At 39.8% G+C, this 25,351-nt stretch overlaps 1 protein-coding gene across 3 annotated transcripts in view; it reads left to right on the top strand.

The window, feature by feature from the left end:
* BBS7 (Bardet-Biedl syndrome 7) overlaps positions 1–25,351 on the top strand; it is a 49,808-nt gene that overhangs the window by 11,067 nt on the left and 13,390 nt on the right. For all 3 annotated transcript variants that reach the window (XM_039541679.1, XM_039541680.1, XM_039541681.1), the window contains exons 7-15: positions 1,333–1,449; positions 2,600–2,730; positions 4,445–4,529; positions 6,788–6,890; positions 9,788–9,980; positions 13,559–13,633; positions 18,852–18,917; positions 23,683–23,822; positions 24,750–24,914. In XM_039541679.1, coding sequence (XP_039397613.1) covers positions 1,333–1,449; positions 2,600–2,730; positions 4,445–4,529; positions 6,788–6,890; positions 9,788–9,980; positions 13,559–13,633; positions 18,852–18,917; positions 23,683–23,822; positions 24,750–24,914 — 1,075 coding nt within the window. The remainder of the gene's footprint in view (positions 1–1,332; positions 1,450–2,599; positions 2,731–4,444; positions 4,530–6,787; positions 6,891–9,787; positions 9,981–13,558; positions 13,634–18,851; positions 18,918–23,682; positions 23,823–24,749; positions 24,915–25,351) is intronic.

Genomic DNA, 25,351 nt, shown 5'->3' with positions numbered 1-25,351 from the left:
AGATTTGGGCATGGGGTTGTTCAGAAGGGGAAGGACTTGATAGTTTCTCCCAAATACCTTTTTCTGCCTCTGGCCCTGATCCTCGTTTATTCTAAGACTCTTTACACCACTCTGGCAGTGTAAAGGGGCCACAAAGGGAGTGCAAATTACATTTACTTTCCCTTTAAGGTCCATTTAAACTACCACTGATATGAAAAGTAACATTACTGTAAATGAAAAACAGGGCCTTTGCCTCTCTTTTTGTGGTGTGGGAATTCTTTTCGTGGACGTTGATCTTTCACTGTGCCGTGGATTTCTTTAAACTTATCTTCAGTAGCTGTGATTTGGTGAATGAGAAGGTTGAGCAGAGCTGTCATGATCTGGGCGTATGGAGGAGAGATCTAATTTAGGTTTGGCCTAAACTTAAAAATCACACCCCTGACCAACATAGTTATGCCATCCTAACCCCAAGGGTAGATGCAGTTATGTCAACAGAAGAGTGCTTATGTCAGTGTAGCTAACGTCGTTCAGGGAGGTGGTGTTCTACACCAATGAAAAACCCCTTTTGGCGGTGTAGGCTGTGTCTACACTATGGGGTTATCCCAGCATACCTATGCTGACATAGTCTCTGTAGGGTAGACACAACCTTAAAGTTTAAAATTGTTTAGCCAGCCTTTTTGCTATCTTCTGTCACCTGAATTTAGCACCGTAGGTCAAAAAATTTAATGAATGGCTCTAATCCGGCTCCGAATCCATTTTCTTTCAGTCAGGCCATTTGAAAGTAGCACTGTGATGGCAGCAGCTGGTTTGGGAGGAAGGATAAGTTTCCCTTTTAAATCCCACTTAGCAGAAGCTGTTTTCTGTAGCCCTTATCCAGGGAGGTGAATGAGTGAGGTAGTTTTGTTTAGTTTTGTCTTTTTGAAGACCTCTCCACAAACCATCTAATGGGGGTCGGGGAAGAGGAATGGGAGGGAAGTACTTCTCTTGCTAGTCTTTTCAGAAGCTGGGAAAAATATCCTTACTTTAATGTATTCAGTATTTATATCATTGATGTCCTGCTCCTTTTACATTAATAGCTATTGAGTTGAGTGAGAGATGCACTTTAAAATACCCATAGTTCTTAAGATGTTTGAGTGTCCATCTCCTGAAGTTCTAGCCTTTTTTCTACCACTGTGTTTTGAAAAAGTCTGGTAACTCTGTTGCAGAACATGAATTTGAATATTTTGTGATTCACACATTACATTCTGAAGGAAAATGTTAAAGAAAAGACTTAAGTCCTTAAAATATTTGAATAGTTTAAAACATAATAAATAGATGTAAAAAATAGAACCAATATAGTACCTATATGCTTAGGTGATTCTGGAGAAGAACTTCTGTTTGGAACATCTGATGGGAAAGTTGGTCTCATTCAGGTTTCAAGTGCATCTCCGGTACATAAGTGGGAAGTCAGAAATGAGAAGAAGAGAGGAGGTATGTATCTTAGTAATATTTCCAGATCATTGACATTCAATTATACACCAGGCCATATGAAATAAAGTTACTAGTAAATTTCATTATACTTATGGGCATTTTTTGTGTTGTGGTAAACAATTTGAAGATACATCACAGTTTTGCCTGTATATTACAGTAACTTGAGTACTCCGTTTCCTTGCTCCTGACCTCTTGCTGAAGAAGTTTAATGTTTTGAACTAACTGAGGACGTTTTTTTCTTATTCTTCATGCAGGTTATTTCCGGTTCTTATTTAGTATGCTTTTGTTTACTATTTTAAGGTGACCTTGTAAAAAATAAACTCTTATTTTATATATAAAATTTGACTGCTGTAGTGGTGGTTGTACTTATAAACCCAAACATGAAAATCATATTTTTCCAAACCTGTGGCATTTTGAATTCTTCCTGCAGCACAGGTTATCACTGTCCCTATGTAATACTGTTTTTTGTCACTTTGTACCTGCTTTCAGACTGAGGATTGGCCAAGGCTCTTTTTGACGCGCTGCTATTCTTTAATTGGCCAAAAATTATTGCTTTGATTTCCAGGACATTGATTCCCTTTTATGTTTAGTATGCTGCCTCTGCAGCAATCTCAGGTGTTGTTCCTCTGAAAAGGGAAGGACCATGAATAGAACCCAGTTATCTCATATGCCTGTAGAGCATGCTGCTGTGTTCATTCTTTTGTCGCTCAAAAATATTTTTAGTAAACTTCTTAGTATGATGTCATTTTTCAAATATGAGTAGTGATTTTGATTTTGGGTGACTGTGAGATGCTTTAAAGGGGCCTGAATCTTAGATTTGGTTTTGGGTTCTTTACAGTTGATTTCTGTTAAGTCTCTTTATTTCTGTGCTTTGCATTGGAATATAGTTCTGTTTTTTACCTACTTAGTCCAGTACATTGTTTCTCATAAGAAAGTGATGAAGTCACTCATTTTACTCAGAAGACAGAACTGGCATTAATAAAACCATACAAACTTACCAAGAATGCTCTGTCAATTTGTTTTTTTAAGACTGCTAATGCACTGTAATAACTTTTTCATGGGCTACTTTGCAGATCATTCATTGAGAGACAAAAGATGAAATGTGCAGTCAGTTTGTTGTTCATAAGAGGTTTTTTAAATTTATTTATAGGTATCTTATGTATTGATAACTTTGATATTCTGGGTGATGGAGTTAAAGAATTACTTGTTGGACGAGATGATGGTATGTTAGAAATCTATAACTTCGAGAGCACAAATGAGCCTATCCTTCGATATGATCACGTAAGCTTATCACAAGAAATTCCTTCTTCACAGGGCATATTTTAAACTTATTTGCTTTAAATTAGAAAAGAAATGAATTACAATTGTTTAATTTCTTAATTTTTATTTGTAAGTATATTTAGGGCCCTAGCAAATTTACAGCCTACCAAAAACACATCACAGACTGTGAAATTTGATCTCCCTGTGAAATCTGGCGCCCAGGCGGGGGCTCCTACCCTCCGCAGGCCTCTAGTTGCTAGTCCCAGCCGGGGATGGGGAGGGACGAGATTTCCTCTTCCACTGAAGGGGCCACTCCTGGGGTGGGTTAGACATACCTCCGGGATCTGCCCCAGCTGAAGGAAGCTCTGTGGCTCCAGCCGTCAGCCCCGGGCTGCAGGAAGCTCCACGGCTCCACTTGGGTGGGAGACTGCTGGGAAAACTGAAATATGGTAACCCACCCCTTCATACCTTGCGACCCTCACTTCTGTGCTGCTGCTGCTGATGGTAGCGCTGGATTTAGAGCTGGCTGCCCAGCTCCAAAGGCTGCATCCCTTCCAACAGCAGGGCAGAAGTAAGGACAGCAATCCCACAGCCCCCCTACAATAGCTTTGTAACTTTTCCCACCCTGACCGCCTTTTGCGTCAGGCCTCTTACCGTTACACCACCCTGAAATTTCAGATGTAAACATCTGAAAACGTGCCATTGACTAATTTTAAAACCCTGTGGCCATGAAATTGACCAAAATGGACTGTGGATTTGGTAGGTCTCTAACTATATTGTTACACACAGTGGTATGCCATAGATATGTATTTGCACTGTCTTTCTTGCCCTTTGGTCATTATTCAACATTTTATATAAATTTATTTATTTAAATGGTCTGCAGCCATTCTGTCTGCATGGTATAGCTATATTCTTATATGCTGTCAAAGAGTGTTTAAAAGGTGGTTTGTTGAGTGCTGTACTTCATTTAATTTTTAGGCACACTGCATAGTAGCAATTACAAAAATGGACAAGGGCTTACCAAAACTGTTATGAATTAAAAAATGTGATTTGTATTTTAAAAATTTACGCTTCCATGTAATGGTAGAAACCCCAACACAAAAGGAATATGCTAATATGTGAGAACCAGAAAGTGACACAGGCCAGTCAATTTGAATGAAATACTAAAATTAAACAGCACAAATGGTAAAAATACATTTTGAAAGTTCTCTCTTTTTTTTATAATTTAAGACGTTAGTAAAACAATCTAAACAAAACAACAGCCAACCAAACAAAAACCACCCCCAAAACTTTAAAATATATTGATTTTTTTTCCCTCTTAAATAAACAAGTGACTCTTTAAAGTCTATATTTCTGGTATGGCTGTATTTATTACTAATTGTTTAAAATAGTGGATTTAATTCATAGTCAGTCTTCTTTCCTTCCAGCGCATTCTGGTAATTACTGTTTGAATATTAGACTGTGCATCAAGGTTTTACTTTATAAACCAGTTCCTAATATGTCTTTCAAGGTACATATACAGTAGAACCAAAAATATATGTGCTGAAACACAATAACAGGTAGTTAAGTATTTCTTATGCTTTTGAGGTGTTGTGCATCTGAATAGATTTTCTGCACTACAGTTAAAGAAGGGGAATTGGTTTTTGTTTTTTGTTTTTTTCTTCTTTAAACAGCGCTCATATAAAATGAATAAAGTAATATATCTCCTGAGTGCTCGTCTGTTTTTATTTTTTAGGCCTTGTCAGAGAGCATCACATCTATCCAGGGTGGCTGTGTAGGAAAGGATGGGTATGATGAAATCTTAGCATCCACATATTCAGGTAAGGTGTCTATTAAATACTTAAAAGAATTTTGGCTATTGGTATTATAATGGTTAAGCAAACTGTGCTGTTAATGGAGCTGGAATTTTATTAATACAGTGTAATCTGTTCTGGTTACAAAAGAATAGTATTCTGGCACAAAATTCTCTGCTTTTAAAATACTTCTAAGTGTGGGAAACATTTTGTATATATTTTAAATTGCATTAAAACCCTGTGATTTTGCACTTTATATCTCACTACAGTATACTACAGCAGTTAGTTATTGTCAGGTATAGGTAGCTGTATAACAGTGATGAGTACATGAGAAATGTTTAGATTTTATACATGATGGGATTGTTTACAGTTTCATAATTTTGTAATTGTGAATATCTTTTTTTGGTTCATTGTCTTTTCTGTGTCCCTCTTAGTCATGAATATGAATCTTGCTAGGTGTCTTAACTGCTTTGTTTTGCTTCTTTTGACTTTTCAGTAGTGCTGAACTTTTGGAGCTGTTAAAGCAGCCACTTTTGAGAAATTAGAAAACAAGATTACCCTTCGTAAGGAGGCTTATGTAGACTTGAAGTCTTCAGTAGACCCTCAGTAGCACTGGTCTGTCCGTGAGGGACATCTAGTAAGAAGAGTGTTGTATGTGTTTTGCTCGATAGTTTAAAACAGTAAAAGCTCACTTTTTTTAAATTATTGTTGGGTTTCAAACCTGATTTGCTGAAATCCAAGTTTTAATTGTGTTAACCTTTATAGTAGGTTTTAGACTGAATCAATTGCAAATGTTTACTTTGTGTGTACAGTGCAGTCCGCAGAAGGCTAACAGGCTGTGGGGCAGATCCTCTTCTGGTGTAAATTGTTAGTTTCATTGCCTTAGTAGTTATGAGTTATTACAATTTATACCAGCTGAGGAGCTCCCTGCGGTTTCTCACTGTCTGTGATAATGTTACTGTAAAGATCACAGAAGCTATAAGAGGATTTTCTGGGCAAGCTCTGAAAGGAAGGAAAATATCTAGCTGTGGGCTTCCTAAGGTAAACTGCAGTAGGAGTGCAAAGTACATTAGGTTTGGTGGATCACAAAAAATAATGTTTAGAGCTGCAAGTGATAGATTTGAATTTGGCACTGTAGCGTTCTTTTATTTTATGTATTTTCTGCCTTTTTTATGCATAGTCCTTGATTAAGGCTTTTTGTTGTTTGAAAAATGGCTGAGAGGTTTGAGATGCTCATTAGTAACAACCTTTTGCTATGTTGCTCCTAAGGCCTTGTCTACGCTAAAGAGAAAAGTTGATCTAAGCTACGCAATTTGATTTACGTGAATAGCGTAACTCAAATTGACGAAGCTTAGATCTACTTACTGGGGGGGGTCCACGCTACACAATGTTGACTGGAGACGCTCTCCTGTCGACTCCCCTTCTCTTCTCGATCAGGTAGAGTACAGGAGTCGACGGGAGAGTGATCAGCAGTCGATTTAGAGGGTCTTCACTAGACCCACTAAATCGACCGCCAGTGCATTGATCGCCTCAGCGTCGATCCTCCGGTAAGTGTAGACAAGCCCTAAGTAGCTGTTATTGGTATGGGGAGTATCGACAATTCACAGTAGGGAAAGTGTTCCCAGGGAAATTTTGCTCAGAAGCAGCATTTGCAATTACAAGGTGTTGCTGCAAACAAGCGTCTGCTGTACTGGACGTGTACATTAGTTTTCATGGTACATTTTGTAACAATACTGTGTCACTATTCCCCCTTTAAAGGGGCTGAAATCATTGGAAAGGTCTAGAAACCATTCAAATCCACATAAACATAGTTGGGGTGTCAAGACAAAACCAAATCAAGTGCCGTGGTGAAATGAAGCAAAACACTACTGATTTAAAAGAGATATAGAAACAGCTGTATATGTACCTATGCTGAGCCACAAACTTGGTCCATTATACAACATTTTACTGCATTTTTATCCTTAAAAACAAACTATCCATGGTGTCATAGGAACCTCTGTTAGAGGATCAACATTAAGTAATACAACAATTAATTAGCACATTATTAGCACTTTTCATCAGATCTCAAAATTGCTCAACTCTGAAAATCCATGCCCAACCCCATTGTTCTGAATCAGTATCAAAACTGGGAATAGAGCCCACACCTTGACTGCCTGTCTTCTGGACAACTCTGCCTCTTATGTTCTACAGTGTTAAGGCAGTGTGGCTCAGTTAGGACTTTTCAAATGCTTTCTTGTTTGTACTTTATAAGGAATATTCCATAGTTCTTTGTATGTTTCTTTCAGGATGGGTGACAGGACTGACTACAGAGCCTATCCATAGGGAAGGCGGATCTGGTGAAGAACTAAAGATAAGCCAAGAGATGCAGAACAAGATTTCATCCTTAAGGTAGCTTAAATAAAGGAAAATTGTAAAGAAGGCTAAGTATAAAATGTGATCTATGTTTAAAACTGTGGTGATCTGGGGGAATAATCCACTGGAAATGAAAGTAATGCTATCAGCTTGTGATGCATACTTTTGGGTTACCCCTGGAACTACCAAAATGGCTAGAAATTTGTAAAGAGGAAAATATGTATGGAATTTACAGTGTGTTTATTTTTTGCATCTGGCATAACATAGAATCATAGAATCTCAGGGTTGGAAGGGACCTCAGGAGGTCATCTAGTCCAACCCCCTGCTCAAAGCAGGACCAAACCCAACTAAATCATCCCAGCCAGGGCTTTGTCAAGCCTGACCTTAAAAACCTCTAAGGAAGGAGATTCCACCACCTCCCTAGGTAAGCCATTCCAGTTCTTCACCACCCTACTAGTGAAAAAGTTCTTCCTAATGTCCAACCTAAACTTCCCCCTCTGCAACTTGAGACCATTGCTCCTTGTTCTGTCATCTTCTACCACTGAGAACAGTCTAGATCCATCCTCTTTGGAACCCCCTTTCAGGTAGTTGAAAGCAGCTATCAAATCCCCCCTCATTCTTCTCTTCTGCAGACTAAACAATCCCAGTTCCCTCAGCCTCTCCTCATAAGTCATGTGCTCCAGCCCCCTAATCATTTTTGTTGCCCTCCGCTGGACTCTCTCCAATTTATCCACATCCTTCTTGTAGTGTGGGGCCCAAAACTGGACACAGTACTCCAAATGAGGCTATAGAGAGAGACAGTGGGTAAGGTAATATCTTTTATTGGACTGACTTCTGTTGCTGAGAGAGACAAGCTTTAGAGCAGGGGTTCTCAAACTGGGGGTCGGGACACCTCAGGAGGTCGTGAGGTTATTACATGGTGGGGGTTGTGAGCTGTCAGCTTCTACCCCAAACCGTGCTTTGCCTCCAACATTTATAATGGTGTTAAATGTATTAAAAAGTATTTTTAATTAATTGGGGGGGGTCGCACTCAGAGGCTTGCTATGTGAAAGGGATCACCAGTACAAAAGTTTGAGAACCACTGCATTAGAGCTACAGAGAGGTCTTCTTCAGGTCTGGGATAGGTACTGAGAGTGTCAAGCTAAATACAAGATGGAATAGATAGTTTAGCACATATTCTAAGGGACCGTTCAAGGTGAAGTGGCCTGTTGCTCTGGAGTTATAGGACAAAAAGGAGGGTTAGTGGGTTACAGATTGTTGTAATAAACCAAAAATCCAGTGTTTTTCTTAAAGCCATGATTCTTAGTGTCTAGCAAAGTTATGAATTTAAGTGCCCAGGCTCATCTTTTGAAAGTGTTGTGCAAGTTTCCTTTGAGGATGAGGGCTGATAGGTCAGATAGGAGTGATCGCCTTGTGTTTTGTCTTTTATTGTTTTCTTGTGTGTGAGCTCATTCAAGAGAATAATGATTGGTTTCATCCACATACTTGTTGTGGGGCATTTAGTGCACTGGCTGAGGTACACCACATGTTGTTATGTGCATGTGTAGGACCCAGGGATCTTGAAAGGTGTGTTGATGGGAGAGTGTTGATCATTTTAGCAGTGGAGATATGGCTGCAGGTTTTGCATCGGTTTTTCTGGCAGGGTCTGGTGCCACTTTGAGCTGGTGTGTTCTGATCTGTGGGGAGCTTGCATCTGATGATGAGGTTGGGGGGGTTGTTTGAAGTCCAGAAGAGGGAGTTCTCTTCCCACAACAACAGTGCATAGCACATTGTATAGTCAGTTTCACTCTTCTTTGATTTGCTTTCACATTGCCCTACTACAGTACCTGGCTGCAGCGTCAGTTTGTCTTTTTTGCATATTCTGAAAAAATGGTTTGGGCCTGTTTATCTAACTTTGGAACATGTCACAGCAATGTTATACAGTAGAATCTTGTAACTTTACTTACAATGTTGCCATACATATTTTACCAGGACAGCAGATTATGAGTTCTCAAATGATACCTCACAAGGCATACTTTGTACAACATTTATCATAGTTTTGTAAAAAGGAAGAACATAGGGATATTGTCTGTCACAACATACCCTTCAATTAACTTAACTATCAGGGTAAGTTAATCACAGCCACACACCTAAAACAAAAGGGGGTATGAAACTACCCAGAAGTTTTGGACTGACTGGGCAGGGAGCCTTTGCTGAGTCCTTACTTGGATAAGGGGTGTGCGTGTGTGCGTGCATGTGTGTAAGAAGGTAAGAGTAAGAAAGGCCAGATTAAGAAAGCCGAACAGTAGCCTGTAAACGCAGTGCAACACTGAAGAAACCTAGAGAGAGGTTTGGGTCAAGGGTGCTGGCTGAACAAAGCTTGGGCTTGTAAGCTACAAAACGGCTTCTTTTGATTTTGGTCCCTCCTGCATTCAGAGAAGCAGGATTTTGTACATTCCTTGTAAATAAACAAGAAATCACCAGACTCCACTGTCAAGTTCTACTCCCAAGTGGGACATCCCTAAGGCCCCAAACTTTGAGTAGCTGCATAGATCCAAAAGCAGTAACAATATTTCACGTGTTATCAAAGGAGGATACTGAATATTAATATGTAGTGGTCATTGAGATCTCACATCAGGAGTTTATTGTTGGAGGAAATTTTGTCCTCCTTCCTATAACCTCTTGAAATCTCTCTACTCTTAAAAATAAAAATATATTGTTGTAACATATACATTTCCTTATTTTTGTAATTTAGATGATGTTTGGAAAAAAAAATGCTTTGCCATATATCATCTGTGGAAGGGTGGTTGATGACTTTATTCCTTTTTGTCCTATCTGGAAAAAAATAAGGAAGAGTCACTTTACAGAAACAGTGGATTGAGTTTCTAGGGCAGCTCTGTGAAAAAGTTACCTTCAGGATTTTATTTTTACATCTGACAGTTTTTCTTTCTTAGGAATGAGTTGGAACATTTACAGATAAAGGTATTGCAAGAACGTGAAAAATACCAGCAGTCTTCTCGGTCCAGTACTGCTCTTTCAGCAGTACCTGCATTTAGTGTGAATGACAAGTTTACATTAAATAAGGATGATGCCAGCTACAGTCTTATCTTAGAGGTGCAGACAGCAATAGATAATGTCTTGGTACAGGTGAGTGATGTTTTAAGACCTAGAATCTAACAAAAATGTATGACTTTAAAACTAAACAATGAAGAAAATTGTAACATTTGTTTTTTGATCCAGAACACTGTTAGCTGGTTGTTGCTTACTGAATTAATATATTTTTTTTAATTTGACAAGTTCAGTTTTAAAGGACTTCTTTAATGCTAAAAGCCTCTTTCAGTTTGTTTTAATACTGGTTCAGAAACACAAGGAAATACAGGTTTTATAAATATCTAAATTGTTATAAGACAGAACTGCAGTTTGTATCTTACTGAAAAAAATATTGTTTTGTAAACTTTTCATGTGCTGTTAAAGAACAGCTGGAATTTAAACACTTTTAATGTAGTGGAAGATTATAATTTTATACTAAAATAAAACTCAGACATATGGCATACAATTATCAGCAGGCTGATGTGGAACTTCTGGGTTTACTCTTGGGCTTCACTTTTTTTAATAAGTGTAGCAAATATAATAAAAAATATAGTTCAGAATCTTGAATGTGGTGTTCATACTGAATTGTGATACGTTGGTGTTCTGTAGGTCACTTTGGTGTCCTCGGTACTGACCAAGTTGCATTAGAACATTATAGGTCACAATCCTACCATATGATCCGCTTGGGTTGGCCTCCTGGGATTTGGCAGGGTTGTAACCGTCCATCAACCTGGATTAGATCACAGGATGCAATCCTAGTCTGTAAAAGCATGAATTTGAAGTATGACTGTGGTGAGGCTAGACTCCCTTCCAAAAGGAGGCCCAGTTTGTCAAAGGAAAACGAAAACAAGGTTTGTTTGTGTTCTGGTCCTCTCTCTTTTTCTCAGGCACTTGGCAAAAGCAGAATCTTCTGTTACTCTTGAAATACTCTATGGGTGAAATGCTGGCCTTATTGAAGTCAGTAGCAAAACTCCTATAAATGTCAGTAGGACTGGGATTTCACCTTATAACTGGTTCTGCTTTTGCTGAGTCTTCAGTGGAAATGATTCCTCTAAATTTAAAAATCTAATTTGTTTTAGAACATACTTATCAAAATACACCTTTCCTTTTTTTATAAATCATTACTTGAGGTGAGGTTCCCTTGTAATATTTACTGTTCCTGCAGGTGCGGAGGATGGTAGGATGTAATTATGTAGAACAGGGGTAGGCAACCTATGGCACAAGTGCTGAAGGCGGCACGCGAGCTGATTTTCAGTGGCACTCACACTGCCCAGGTCCTGGCCACCGGTCCGGGGGGGCTCTGCATTTTAATTTAATTTTAAATGAAGCTTCTTAAAAATTTTAAAAACCTTATTTACTTTACATACAACAATAGTTTAGTTGTATATTATAGACTTGTAGAAAGAGACCTTCTAAAAAGGTTAAAATGTATCACCGGCACACAAAACCTTAAATTAGAGTGAATAAATGAAGACTCGGCCCAGCACTTCTGAAAGGTTGCCGACCCCTGATGTAGAAGAAAATCTGATATGTACATAGCTGTTTCTAAATATTTTTCCCATCTTAAATTAGCAAAGAGTCCTGTGGCACCTTATAGACTAACAGACGTATTGGAGCATGAGCTTTTGTGAGTGAATATATGCATCCGACGAAGTGGGTATTCACCCACGAAAGCTCATGCTCCAATACGTCTGTTAGTCTATAAGGTGCCACAGGACCCTTTGTTGCTTTTACAGATCCAGACTAACACGGCTACTCCTCTGATACTTGACATCTTAAATTAGTTATTCCTTCTATCACATCAGCTGGAGTGAATGTTATCTTTAACAGTTGAAGGAGTAGATACCAAGATAACTAGCTTTGAGGCATATACAGGGAAAAAAATTGTATAAAGTGTTTGCTAAGGGGAAGTTGAATATAGGTAAGCTGGCTAGGTTTTTTAAAAAAACATACACACAATGATATGACATTTTTTCATTGGTGTCTGGTGGAAACATCTTCTTTGATGGCAGGTTGACTCATCAAATGGAGCCTAATTTGCTCAATGTTGTCTGCACTTTAATGGCACCTCTGAATCAGGGCTGGTCTACACTATCCACTTACACTGGCATAGCTATGTCTCTCAGCACTGTAGAAAATCCACACCACTGAAAGACGTAGCTATGTCACCCTAACCTCCAGTATAGATAGCGCTAGGTCAACAGAAGAATTCTTCCATCAACCTAGCTACTGCTTTTCGGGAGGTGGATTACCTACAGCAGTGAGAGGGTTCTACTATTGGCTTAGGTAGTGTCTACACTGAAGCACTACACTGGCACAGCTGCAGCTGTGCTGCTGTAGTGTTTTTAGTGTAGAGATAGCCTCAGTTGCATCATGACTAAATGCTAAACTTAATTGATTTATACTTGAATTTAATGCAGAGTTTAGTGTTTGTCTACATTATGAGGACTTTACTAGCATAGCTATGTTGGCATAACCCCTCAGTGTAGATGCAGTCTACACTGAAAGGCTACATCTACACTTAAAATGCTACAGTGGCATAGCTGCTGTGGAGCAGCAGTGTCCCTGTATTACTTCAGCATAGACACTCACTACAGTTGGAGGGATTCTCCTGTCACTGTAGTTATTCCACCTCCCCAAGAGGTGGTAGCTAAGTTGACAGAAGAATTCTTCTGTCGATCTCGCACTGTCTATACCGGGGTTAGGTTGGCATAGCTACATATCTCTGGGTGTCGATTTTTTACACACCTGAGAAACATAGCTATGCTTATGTAAGTTTTCAGTGTAGACCAGTTCTGAGCAGTTTTCAATCAACCTAGCTTCCTCTTACACTGGGGTAATGGTAGGCCTAGTTATGTCAGTTGGGGTATGGATCTTTCACACCCCTGACTGACATAGCTATGTTGACTTAAGTTTTAAGTGTAAACCAGCTTTAGAGTTCTAAAGTAGCAGTATACACTGGGCAATACAACAATGCTGTTATTCCATTGGAAGCAGTGGGATATTGTGGCTCACAGAATTGTATGTGGAGCTACAAAAATAGCATTTCAACCAGAGGACATCAAGTAATTTAAAGAAACCATAATACTGTAAAGCCTTTTCATTCCCGTATCAAAATACTGGCTGTTCTCACTTCAAAGCAGGTGAAACAAATCTAGAGCAAAAAAATTAATTGTGTCCTGCTTTTAAGAAGTATTTTAAAAAGTAAAAAGGCAGTTTATGCAGATCTATTTTGATACTTTATTTCTGAATGAGATTTAGTAGTCTGTGTATTAGAGAGAGGCATCCCAGTCACGAAATTAATGCATTTGCTATTTTATTTATCTTTTCAAAGGTATACATTTTACATTAGCTAATATTAGAACAAATCTCCAGTTACAAGATGAAGTTTAAAACATCACAAATAAGATAGACTTAGAAGATAAATTTCTCCAAATTGTCCTGGGATTTCAATTTAACAAATATGCTAAACATCTATTTATTCTTTTACCCTTCTCAAATTAAGATAATCAAACAATTATATTGCATCTTCCTCACTAATATAATTTATTATAAGTAGAGGATATATACACTAGAAACTATTCAGAAATTTATGCTTTTTTTCCCCCACCTCTTCCCTTAAATGTTCTGCACAGAGTGATGTCCCAATAGACCTACTGGATGTGGATAAAAATTCTGCTGTTGTTAGTTTTAGTGGCTGTGATTCTGAAGTAAGTAACACAAAAAGGTAAAGATATTAGTTAATGGTCATACTTGTATAGAGACTACTGGATGAAAGCTGTTAACTGCTATGTATTAGAATTTGAATTTATAGATTCATACTTTAAAGTCCTAGGAGTTAGAATAATTTATTTAATGGCTGAAACTGAATAAGGAAGATTTTGGACTGACGCTGAAGAATAAGTTTTCAGTACTACAGGATCGGTCTGAGGAAGAGGAAGACAGTGTACTCAACAGATGGCAGAAAGTGAGAGAGACACTTAGGTCAGTATGCCAGGAAGTGCTTGGAATTAAGAAACACCAGCAGAAAGAGTGGATCACAGCAGAGACCTTGACTAAGATAGAAGACAGAAAGAAGAAGAAGGCAGCAGTCAACAACAGCAGGACTAGAGCAGCAAAGGCCAAAGCTCAAAAAGAGTATGCTGAAGCCCACAGAGCAGTGAAGAGGAATATTAGGAAGGATAAGAGAGATTATGTGGATGGACTGGCAGCAGAAGTGGAGCAGGCAGCATACAGTGGCAACATGAAACAGCCGTACGATACTACCAAGCAACTGTCTGGAAAGTTCAGCAAGCCAGAACGTCCCGTTAAAGACAAGCAGGGAAAGTCTATAACAGGAATAGAACAACAGATGGGCGGAGCACTTTGAGGAACTCCTGAACAGACCAGCACCACCAAATCCACCAGACATCGACCCAGCCAACGAGGACCTCCCAATCAATTGCGATAAACCAACCAGAGATGAGATCAGAAAAGCCATCACCATGAAGAACTGGAAGGCGGCTGGACCTGACAACATCCCAGCAGAGGCCCTGAAAGCAGACCTGGATGCTTCAGTGGAAATGCTGTACCCCCTCTTTGAGAAGATATGGGAAGAAGAAGTGATTCCGGCAGACTGGAAAGAGGGATACCTCATCAAAATCCCCAAGGAAGGAGACCTCAGCAACTGTGCCAGATATAGAGGAATCACACTCCTGTCGATGCTAGGGAAGGTCTTTAACAGAGTCCTCTTAGAGAAAATGAAGGATGCCGTCGATCCACAGCTACGAGATGAACAGGCAGGTTTCCGGCTGAACAGATCATGTACGGACCAGATAGCAACGCTCCGCATCATAGTCGAGCAGTCTATGGAGTGGAACTCCTCGTTGTACATCAACTTTGTTGACTATGAGAAAGCGTTAGATAGCGTGGATCGAGAGACCCTCTGGAAGCTCCTTCGGCACTATGGCATCCCAGCAAAGGTGGTCAACCTGATCAAGAATTCATACGACGGTATACACTGTAGAGTGATCCATGGAGGGCAGCTCACAAACAGCTTCCAGGTGCGAACTGGAGTCAGACAAGGATGCTTGTTGTCACCATTTCTCTTTCTCTTCGTCATCGATTGGATTATGAAGACATCCACTTACGAGCGTAGGAACGGAATCCAGTGGACGTTGTGGACCCAGCTTGATGACCTGGACTTTGCCGACGACCTTGCACTCCTTTTGCACAGTAAACAGCAGATGCAAGAGAAGACCAACGTAGTGGCAGCCACGTCATCACAGGTTGGCCTCAACATCCATAAGGACAAGACCAAGCTCCTTAGGATTAACTCCATCAGCAACGACCCAGTCACACTGAATGGAAGCCCCCTGGAAGAAGTGCAGTCCTTCACCTACCTAGGTAGCATCATTGACCAGCAGGGTGGCACAGACGCAGACATCAAAGTAAGGATTGGTAAGGCAAGAGCAGCCTTCTTACAGCTTAAGAACATCTGGAGCTCCAGAGAGCTGTCTTTGGCAATGAAAATTCGACTGTTCAACTCCAACGTGAAATCAGTCCTACTGTATGGAGCTGAAACCTGGAGGACAACCAAAACAACCATCAGGAAGATCCAGACCTTCATTAATAGCTGCCTCAGAAGGATTCTCCAGATCCGCTTGCCAGACACCATCAGTAACATCCACCTCTTGGAGAGGACCCGTCAGCTCCCAGCAGAGGAAGAAATCAGAAGGAGAAGGTGGGGCTGGATAGGACATACACTACGCAAGCAGCCAACTAACATCACCAGACAGGCACTGCGGTGGAACCCCCAAGGCAAGCGGAAAAGAGGCTGTCCAAGAAACACCTGGTGACGCGACCTTCAGGCTGATAGCAAAAAAATGGGCTATACCTGGAACCAGCTAGAGCGAATGGCCCAGGATAAAGGACTCTGGAGATCTGTGGTTGGCGGCCCATACCCCGATTGGGGTGACGGGCATGAGTGAGTGAGTGTGAAACTGAATAAAATGTTGGGAGGGAGGAAGTTTGGGAAAATCCAGTTTTGTAGGTAGTAAAATAGACATCAACTTTCGGTCCAGTATATTTCTTTACTGAAAGTTATTAGGCAAAGAGCACTATATTTATACAGGCGATTCGCATCCTACACGGGGGTTAGGTTCTAAAGTCAGCACTTAAGGGGAAAATAGCGTATAGTCAAAATTACCCTTGAAAATCCCTTAAATCGTCCATAAAGTACAGTACTATATACTGTACATGGTTTTGTGTATACAACCCTGTACAGTAATATGTATAAATGTATAATGTATATAGTAATGTAGAGTATATAATAGAGTACATATGCAAAATATAATTTTACAGTACTGTATTTTTAATTACAAGGGGTAGTTACAGGGGGTCGTCGGGGCTTGATGTCAATCCAGGACACAGAGGTGTCGGAGAGCTTGGGTGACTGAGAGCAAGTCATAGACAAAGTGGTTGGCTCTGGTTCAGCTTGAGAAGTTGATTGTGTAGGCTCATCTGCTGCTGGTTGTTTTTCTTTGAAAAACATGGTGATCGGCAACTGTCGCTGTTGTCTCTTGAGCTGCTCAAACATTTCTTGATATGGTCTCTTAATAGTCCGTAGTACTATGTGTGATTTTAAGGCTTCGTTCCATAGAGGGATCGTATTCAGAAATTAAATCATTCAGCTGTTTTGCTGCTTGGAACACTTTAGCACATTTATGAAGATTCCAACTTGCTGGCTCTTCCTGTTCATCGTCGTCGTCATCTTCATCTTCTGTAGATGATTTTATCAGTTCCTCTAACTCTTTGTTAGTCAATGTTTCTCTATGGCTCTCAATTAATTCTTCAATTTCTTCCTCAAGGGTGTCGACGAAGCCATCACCACCCACTTGCCTGGCCTCCTGAACAATGCATTTCACTTCTTTGTCAATGGTCGGGAAACCCTTAAAATCATTTACACATTCTTTCCATAGGTTTCGCCAACATGCATTGACTGTTTCAGGCTTGATTGCATTCATTGCCTGTTTAATAGAAGTGATGCAATCGGCAACGTTGAAGGACTTCCAACACTGCATCACATTTAAGATTGGGATCAGCATCCATAGCGCTATGTATCCATCTGTGAGAACGTAACGTAAGCCTTGTGTACGTGGCCTTGAAACAGCTAATTATGCCTTGGTCGAGAGGTTGAAGGATGGAGGTGGTATTGGGGGGGGGGCGGGAGAAAGATGACTTCAACGTCGTTATGTGCAAACCGGAGTGCCACAGGGTGGCCAGGAGCGTTGTCTACAATCAGCAACACTTTAAAGTCAAGTCCTTTCTCTTCGAGGTACTGCTTGATCTCTGGAATGAAACACTTGTGGAACCAATCCAGAAATAATGCTGCCGTCACCCAAGCCTTTTTATGTGATTGCCAGAACTGTAGAGCAAGTCCAGCTTTATTAAATGCCCAGCCACATTGCCTCAAAATTACACAGTCACACGGTCTTTAGCTGCTTTGAAGCCAGGGGCTTGTCTTTCTGATTTTGAAATGTAAGTGCAGTTGGGCATTTTTTTCCAGAAGAGCCCAGTCTCGTCAGCATTAAAAACTTGTTCCAGAAGATAGCTGTTTTCTTCTATGATTTTCTTTAATTGTTTGGGGTAGGCTTTTGCTGCCTCTTCATTGGCAGATGCAGCTTCACCAGTAGTCTGCACGTTTTTGAGGTTGAAGCGGGTCCTAAAACTGTTAAGCCAACTTTGACTGGCTTTGAATTTCTTCTCATCAGAAGTCTCTCCCTCTTTGGTAGGAGGTTTGAACAACACGTAGAGGCTAAGAGCCTTTTCTCGCAACGTATTGCCATCGATAGGCACACGTTTACGGTTCATGTCTTCCAGCCATAAGTTTTAATGCCTTTTCAGTCTTCACTAAAGTCTTATCACGCACCTGGCTCGTCACCTTAGCAGTTATTGGGGCACTTGATGCCATGGCTTGACGAATTTCTCTCTCTCGAATCTTGATGGCACGGATGCTAGATTCGTTGCGGCCATATTTATGCACCACATTGGAGACTGACACACTGTCTCTCAATAAGTCCAACACAGCCAGTTTTTCCTCCAGAATTGGAACAGATCTCTGTTTTTTCGGTTGAGCACCAGATGAAGTAGTTGGCTTGCGTTAGTTAAAGGTGCATATGATGCGACTCGCCTGTACTTACTGTATATCTTTAAAATGTAAAATTGGCATGATGAAATCGCTATATTCCAGATATTCTCATGTTTGACTAAATTACATTATTTTTATAGATACTGTTTTCTTAAAAAATAATTTTAGAAATGAAATTAGCATTATGAAGATCTTTTGAAGTCTCTTTTCTTTCACAATTGTCTTCTAAATATTTTTGGTTTGTTAGTGACTAATTTGGGACATCAAAGGTTTATTCTTAAGATTACAGAAATTAACTGCTGTCTTTGAGTTTCTTAATCATTCTGTGTGATCATTACTATGGCTAATGTTGGTTTAGCCTACAGTGTGTTTTCTGATTAATTTTTCTTTGCATAATTAGAATAATTTAGCTTGTCAGATCCTGGGCCGAGTCAATATTAGGGAAACTGGTAGATCATTGTATCTTTTAATTTTGCAGAATGGAGTTTTCAGATATATTTTTCTTTTCAGTTTTAACAAAGAGTTCAATAGATTTCATATTTTTTATCTTTATAGAGAGAGAGAGCTGGTATTTACTAATACAATATGGGGTGAAATTCTGGCCCTACTGAAGTCAATGGCAGTTCTGCCATTGACTTCAGTAGAACCAGGATTTCACTTGTGTTTACTTTTCATGTAACCATTTTTCATAGATAGCAAAAACTGTCACTATGCTGCTAAAGTTTTGATGATAAAACTTTTATGAATTCAGAAATATTTTTTATTTATTTATTTTGTTTTTCATTTTGAATTGTTCACAGCCAAACAGCAACTTTCTCCTTGCCACTTACCGATGCCAAGCAAATACTACTAGACTGGAGCTTAAGGTAAAGATGCTACAAAATATTTTCTTGTACTTTTCAAAAATGTGTTTTATCTAAGAAATGTAAATAAGTATGCTTTTGTGCACACAGGTTGAATGAGTGGGTTGAATGTGTTAACTTGAGCAAATGACTAGTCTAGTGATTCTTATATCAGACCACTGGTTGCTCACTGAGAAATTTTTGGTCACTTGCATGATGCCGATGAGAACTCCTGCTTTATAGCTACTTGTACAAATATTCACCTTGGATGCCTCTAGAAGCCACTGAAGAGAAGTGGGGTGGTGTGGGAGAGAAAGCGTAGCATCCTTACTTAAGGACTTCTGATTTTGAAAAAAAAAAGAGGAGGAGTCAAGAAATCACCAATGAGTCTAGAAACAGAGATTTTCTCCGAGTAACTTCAAAAAGGATGAAGCAGGGAGAGAAGTGCCAGGAAACAGAAGTTAGAAACAAGAAGGGGAGAATGTTTCAGATTTTGGAATAGAAATTAATTCAATTTTAAAGCTTGACTATATATTTACATACTTATAAAATCAAATGCATAGTTTGATTTTTTTTTTTAAATCTTAAACCATTCATAGAACTATAGAAATGTAAGAGTAGAAGGAATGTCAAGAAGTAACCTAGTCCAGCCCTCTGCATTGAGGCAGGACCAAGGAAACATAGATCATCCCTGAGCGGTGTTTGTCTAATCCAGGGGTTGGCAACCTTTCAGAAGTGGTATGCCGAGTCTTCATTTATTCACTCTAATTTAAGGTTTCGCGTGCCAGTAATACATTTTAACATTTTTAGAAGGTCTCTTTCTATAAGTCTATAATATATAACTAAACTATTGTTGTATATAAAATAAATAAGGTTTTTAAAATGTTTAAGAAGCTTCATTTAAAACTAAATTAAAATGCAGAGCCCCCCGGACCAGTGGCCAGGACCTGGGTAGTGTGAGTGCCACTGAAAATCAGCTTGCATGCCGCCTTCGGCACCCGTGCCATAGGTTGCCTACCCCGGTCTAATCTATTCTTCAGAAATCTCCATGATGGGGTTTCCACAAACTCCTTCAGTATTCCAGAGCTTAGCTACCCTTTTCCTAATATCTGACCGAAATCTCCCTTGCTGCATATTAAGCCAATTACTTCTTGCTCTACATGGAGAACAGTTGATCATTGTCCTCTTTATAACAACTTTAACGTACTTCAAGACTTTTGTCGGGTGCCCATTTAGTCGTCTTGTCTCAAGACTAAACATGACCAGTTTTTTTCAACTTATCCTCATAGGTGAGGTTTTCTTTCATCATTTTTTTGTTGCTTTTCTCTTGTCGCTCTCTAGTTTGTCCACATCTTTTCTGAAGTGTGGTGTTCAGAATTAGACACCGTACTCCAGTTGCGGCCTCACCAATGCCAAGTAAAGTGGGACAGTTATTTCCTGTGTCTGGCATGTGGCACTCCTGTTAATTCACCCCAGAATGACACTAGCCTTTTTCACAAGTGCATCACATTGTTGACTCATAGTCAATTTGTAATCCATTATAACTAGAGCCCTGCAAATCTGTGGATATCCACTTTAAATCTGCGGATCTCCACAGACCGTGTTTGTGGATAACAGATTGGATGCGGATACAAATTTTGAAGCCGCACAGGGCTCTAACTATAACCCCTAGTTTCTTTTCAGCAGTACCACCACCTGGACAATTATTCTCCATTTTGTATTTCTGCATTTGATTTTTCTTTCCTAAGTGTAGTACCTTGCACTCAGCTTTATTAAATTTCATCATGTTGAATTCAGACCAATTCTCCAATTTGTCAAGGTCATTTTGAATTCTAATCCTGTCTTCCAGAGTGCTTGCAGCCCCTTCCAGCTTGGTGTCATGTGTAATTTTTTATAAGCATACTCTCCATTATCCAAGCCATTAATGAAAAGATTGAATAGTGACAGACACCCCTCCCCCCGCAACCCCATTAGATACATCTCCCAGTTTGATAATGAACCACAGACAACTACTCTGAGTATGTTTTTTCAAACACGGTGCACCCACTTTATAGTAGTTTAATCTAGACCACATTTCCCTAGTTTGCTTAAGAGAATGTCATATAGGACAGTGTCAAAAGCATCACTAAAAGCAAGAAAAAGATCATATGCTTAACTTGAAGGTGAATAGCCTCATCAGTGGGACTATTGACCTGCTGCTTCTGTGCTCAGTGATCTGGGAAATTCACGAAGTTCTGTAGCTGCCACAGGAAAGATGAGAGCTCACAGATAGGATGATGTTCAGGAGAAGAGATGATCTGTAAGGCACTCACTTATTCTTTAGTCTTTTTCTTGACAGAATTACTCACCATTGCAGCCTTGTAAGTTTAATATTTATTTACAATTTTTCTGTTTGAGATTCTAAGCAAAAAGTATTTCTTTAGTGATTTTTTTAAAGTGTACATTACACAGTTTTTAAAATATTTTTAGTGAGGAGACAACACTGACCTAGCTGATGATAAACTAGACTGGGATTCAAAAGACCTGGCTTCTATTCTCAGCTCTACTATAGGCCGGCTGGGTGATCTTGGATAAATCACTTCCTCTGTGCCTCAGTTTCCCCATCAGTAAAATGGAGATAATGTTATGGCTCGCCATTGTAAAGTGCCTTGCTATCTGATGAAAAGGACTATACAAAGAGCTGGGTGTTATTGTTGTATTATAAAACAAAATATATTGACTGACTGTATTTACAAATGAAGAATAGAGATTTCTACACCACAATTAAAGGATTTATATATTTGCTACCTCCTTACTAATGTTCCAGCACACATTTATATCAAATGTGGATTGTAACCTGTTAGCTAGATGTCATCAATATATTTTAATTATCATTTCTATCACTCTTAGATTCTGATGTGATGTATCTATTCTGTTTTATATAAATTTTTTTACTACCCATATTATTGTAATATATAAGCACCTTCCAAGAGTGCATTAAGTGACATGACTGTCACGTGTAATTTGTTCTTTTTCATTCACACACGGGGCTAGGGAAAGAATTATATGTGAAGTATAGTGGTTTATTTGTTTAAATGTACACACTGCTATGTGTTCGTAAGAAAGGTGCATTCTAAGAAGTGCACCTTGCACTTGGAGTGGAAGATAGTGAGGATTGTGTTGGTGCTTGGTTCTTGTGTGAGTTCATTCCACCGTCTTGAACTGGCCCCCAAGCGAGTTTTGTCTCCTACACAGATGAGCGTTACTCTTACAACAGAAACATCAGTTGTACCTGAGGAGCGGAGTTTCTGAATTGCCATTCTTAAATAATCTTCTCTTTTGCCACATTTTCTAATATAATTACTTGGCAGTCCTTTCCTCTGTCCTTTTGGAGATATTTTTTGTTTTTTCTTCTAATAAACACCATGGGCTAGATCCTCTCCTTCTAAGGAAGCTTTCTGCCACTCCATTGGTGCAAGGCTGCCCTAAAAATGGCCACAAGAGGACCTCCCCTGCGTAGAGGGAATCTTTGTATTCAAGCAGGGGCGGCTCTAGGGATTTTGCCTCCCCAAGCATGGCAGGCATGCTGCCTCCGGCAGTTTGCCTGCGGAGGGTCCGCTGGTCCCACGGCTTTGGCTTCCACCGAAGCCGCGGGACCAGCGGACCCTCTGCAGGCAAGCCGCCGGAGGCAGCCTGCCTGCCGCCCTCGCGGCGCCAGCAGAGCGCCCCCCCACAGCTTGCCGCCCCAAGCACGCACTTGGCGTGCTGGGGCCTGGAGCCACCCCTGTATTCAAGTACTTCTATGGCTTTTGTCACAATATCTGACTGCTTGTGAGGCACTCAGTTATGGCTTTTGGGACTTGAGTCAACGCCCATTGAAGTCAATGGGAGTCAATTGACTTCAGTGGGTTTTGGATTGGCTCCTTTATCCTCACAATATCCATGTACCTCAGTACTCCCCCTGTAACAGGGTAAGTTCCTTGTAACTTTGTGCAAGTCATTTAAGCATGTGCCTGAGCTTGGAGTTAAACCAGGGTTTCCTGAATGCGGGTCTGATGTGCCAGCAACTATGCCATCCTTCATTGAGATGGTATAAAGCCATCTTAGTAGCACCTTATGCCTTGCTCCACCCTTGTGGCCTGTGAAGGGGCGGTGGATAGTATATCCCTGTGCCTTGGCAATTCCATTGGAACTGTTGACAACTGGTACACGTTAGAGCAATCTAGACAACAAATCAAAGTATACAGGACTGGGTTGATGTATAGTGAGGTTCGGGATGGGGGTGAGTGAAAAACTGGCTCAAAGCTTCTTTTGCACACACCACTTTTCTTAGTGTTCCCTAACTGCAGCTGAGGATATAGACCCATTTCTTTTTTTAAAATCTTGTTTTGGGGGAGCTGAAGGATTTTGCTTGTTGTGAAGAGGTGGGTGCTGTTGAGGTGGTCATGTTGGAGTAGTTTTAAGTGTAGAATGACATGTCTTATGTCATTATCTTACATAGCATAAATTCTGTAAGAACTTGTACAGTAATTCCAAAGGATTAGGAGTGGCCGGACAAAGTCTTTGGTCTTTGGGCAGTCAGAATCAAAGCAAATAGATTTTCTTTTCCTTCGTAATAAATCTGTGCCAATTCTAGCATTTCTTGTTGAATGCTGTTCCATCTAGTTTCAAAAAGTTAGATTTGCCCCTTTTATAGGAGTACTGTTAATTGGATCACTTAGTTACTGTAGTTTAAAAAAGAAAAAAAAATTTAATTCTGGTAAATTCATTAATTTTTTTCCTCTCCTCTTCGTTATGTTTATTGATGTAGATTCGATCAATTGAAGGCCAGTATGGGACGCTGCAAGCATATGTAACACCAAGAATTCAACCGAAAACCTGCCAACTTTGTCAATATCAGATTAAACCACTTTCACTTCATCAAAGAACTCACTTTATTGATCATGACAGGTATTTACAAAGAGAGAGCAATACTTCTTCAAAAATTGGTTCAATCCAATTGAAACTTAGTTGACTGCATAACCTGCAGTAATCATTTTAGCAGCTGATTGTAATAACCAACATCGCAAGTCTCTTCTAGGGTGTGTGTTTTTTTTTTAAACAAATAGTGCCCTCTCATATCTAGCTGAGCCCAAAAACTGGTCCAGGTTTCTTGTTTGCCTTTTATTCCTCTGTTGTGAGGCTGCCATTTATCCAGTTATACTTAATCTCTCTGTTATTGCATACTTTTAAAAAGGACCGTAGGAAAGTAGAATCCCAGTGAACTGGACCAAATGCGTTTACTCCTTCTTGATTCACTTGCTTGAGATGCTAATGGGAAAGGTTTCCTATTCCTTCCATTATGCCTATTTCACATGTATTACCTCTGCAAAGTACTTGCATATCTCTGGTTTAGAGAACAGGAGACTCATGAGAGTGTTTCTAATACTCTGATTTTCTGCACTGTCAGTTGATCACCCCAACCACAGCCTGCTTTGGTTTTTAAAATGCAAAACAAGTAACCTGGAAAAACAGTTTACCAGTTTATGGTGTTATTGCCCAGTTGTGACTCATTTGGATTGATAATATTCAAATAAGAAGTGTGTCTCTCTCTCTCACTGACACACACACAGACACACACAAGATTTTGTGTTGAATTCATCAGAGAATACTTCTGAATTCTGATTGCAGTTTTCAGAATATATATCAGTGTGCAGGAAGCCTGAATTACTTAGGACTTTGCTAGAAGTCAGTGAAAACTCATGTTTGAGGCTTAAAGGGCAGAAGACATACCATATGAAAAATAAACTTTTGTCTTCAATTGCATGGCTATTGCAGAATCAGTACTGCTCATAATTAACTAATTCCCATCTTCTTTCTGTATTCAAAATACTATAGACCTATGAACACACTGATGCTCAAAGGCCACTTCAGTTTTGCTGAAATTCACTCCTGGGTTGTGTTTTGCTTGCCTGAAGTTCCAGAAAAAACTCCAATAGGCGATAGTGTTACTTTCTACTTTCAGAACACCTTCCTGGATACACAGCTTGAAAGTACTTACAGGTAAAATCAAGTATGATTGCTGAAGAATGTTTTGGTTAAAAATAGAGCTAAATTGTCCCCCAAATAATCTTTTTTATGGAGGGGGACTGCAATCTGAATTTTCATCTGGTTGTTTATTTTAGGGCTGGGGGAAAAAAAAACAGTTTGCATTCCTCCACCCTGTGAAACAAGAAAAGAATTCAGCCCCTGAAATCTGAGGCTCTTGAGAGAGTTGCCAGAAGCCAGAGCAATCTGTGTATATGCAATATACCTTGGCAATGCTTCCTTGAAGACGTAGCTTGTTTCCTGTTAAGATGTATTATAGCAGAGAATAATTTTTGCCCTGTTTGTCACCCAATCCTTGTGGGTAACCCATTTCTTGTGAAACCCCCATGGAGAGGACAGGGTGAATAATTCCATATGTCCAGGATTATCAAAATAGCCTGCCATGGAACAGA

This window comes from Mauremys reevesii, linkage group 5, assembly GCF_016161935.1.
Source record: "Mauremys reevesii isolate NIE-2019 linkage group 5, ASM1616193v1, whole genome shotgun sequence".
Classification (NCBI taxonomy): domain Eukaryota; kingdom Metazoa; phylum Chordata; order Testudines; family Geoemydidae; genus Mauremys; species Mauremys reevesii.
Note: the sequence above shows the minus strand (reverse complement) of the source record. Positions and strands in the feature narration are given on the sequence as shown.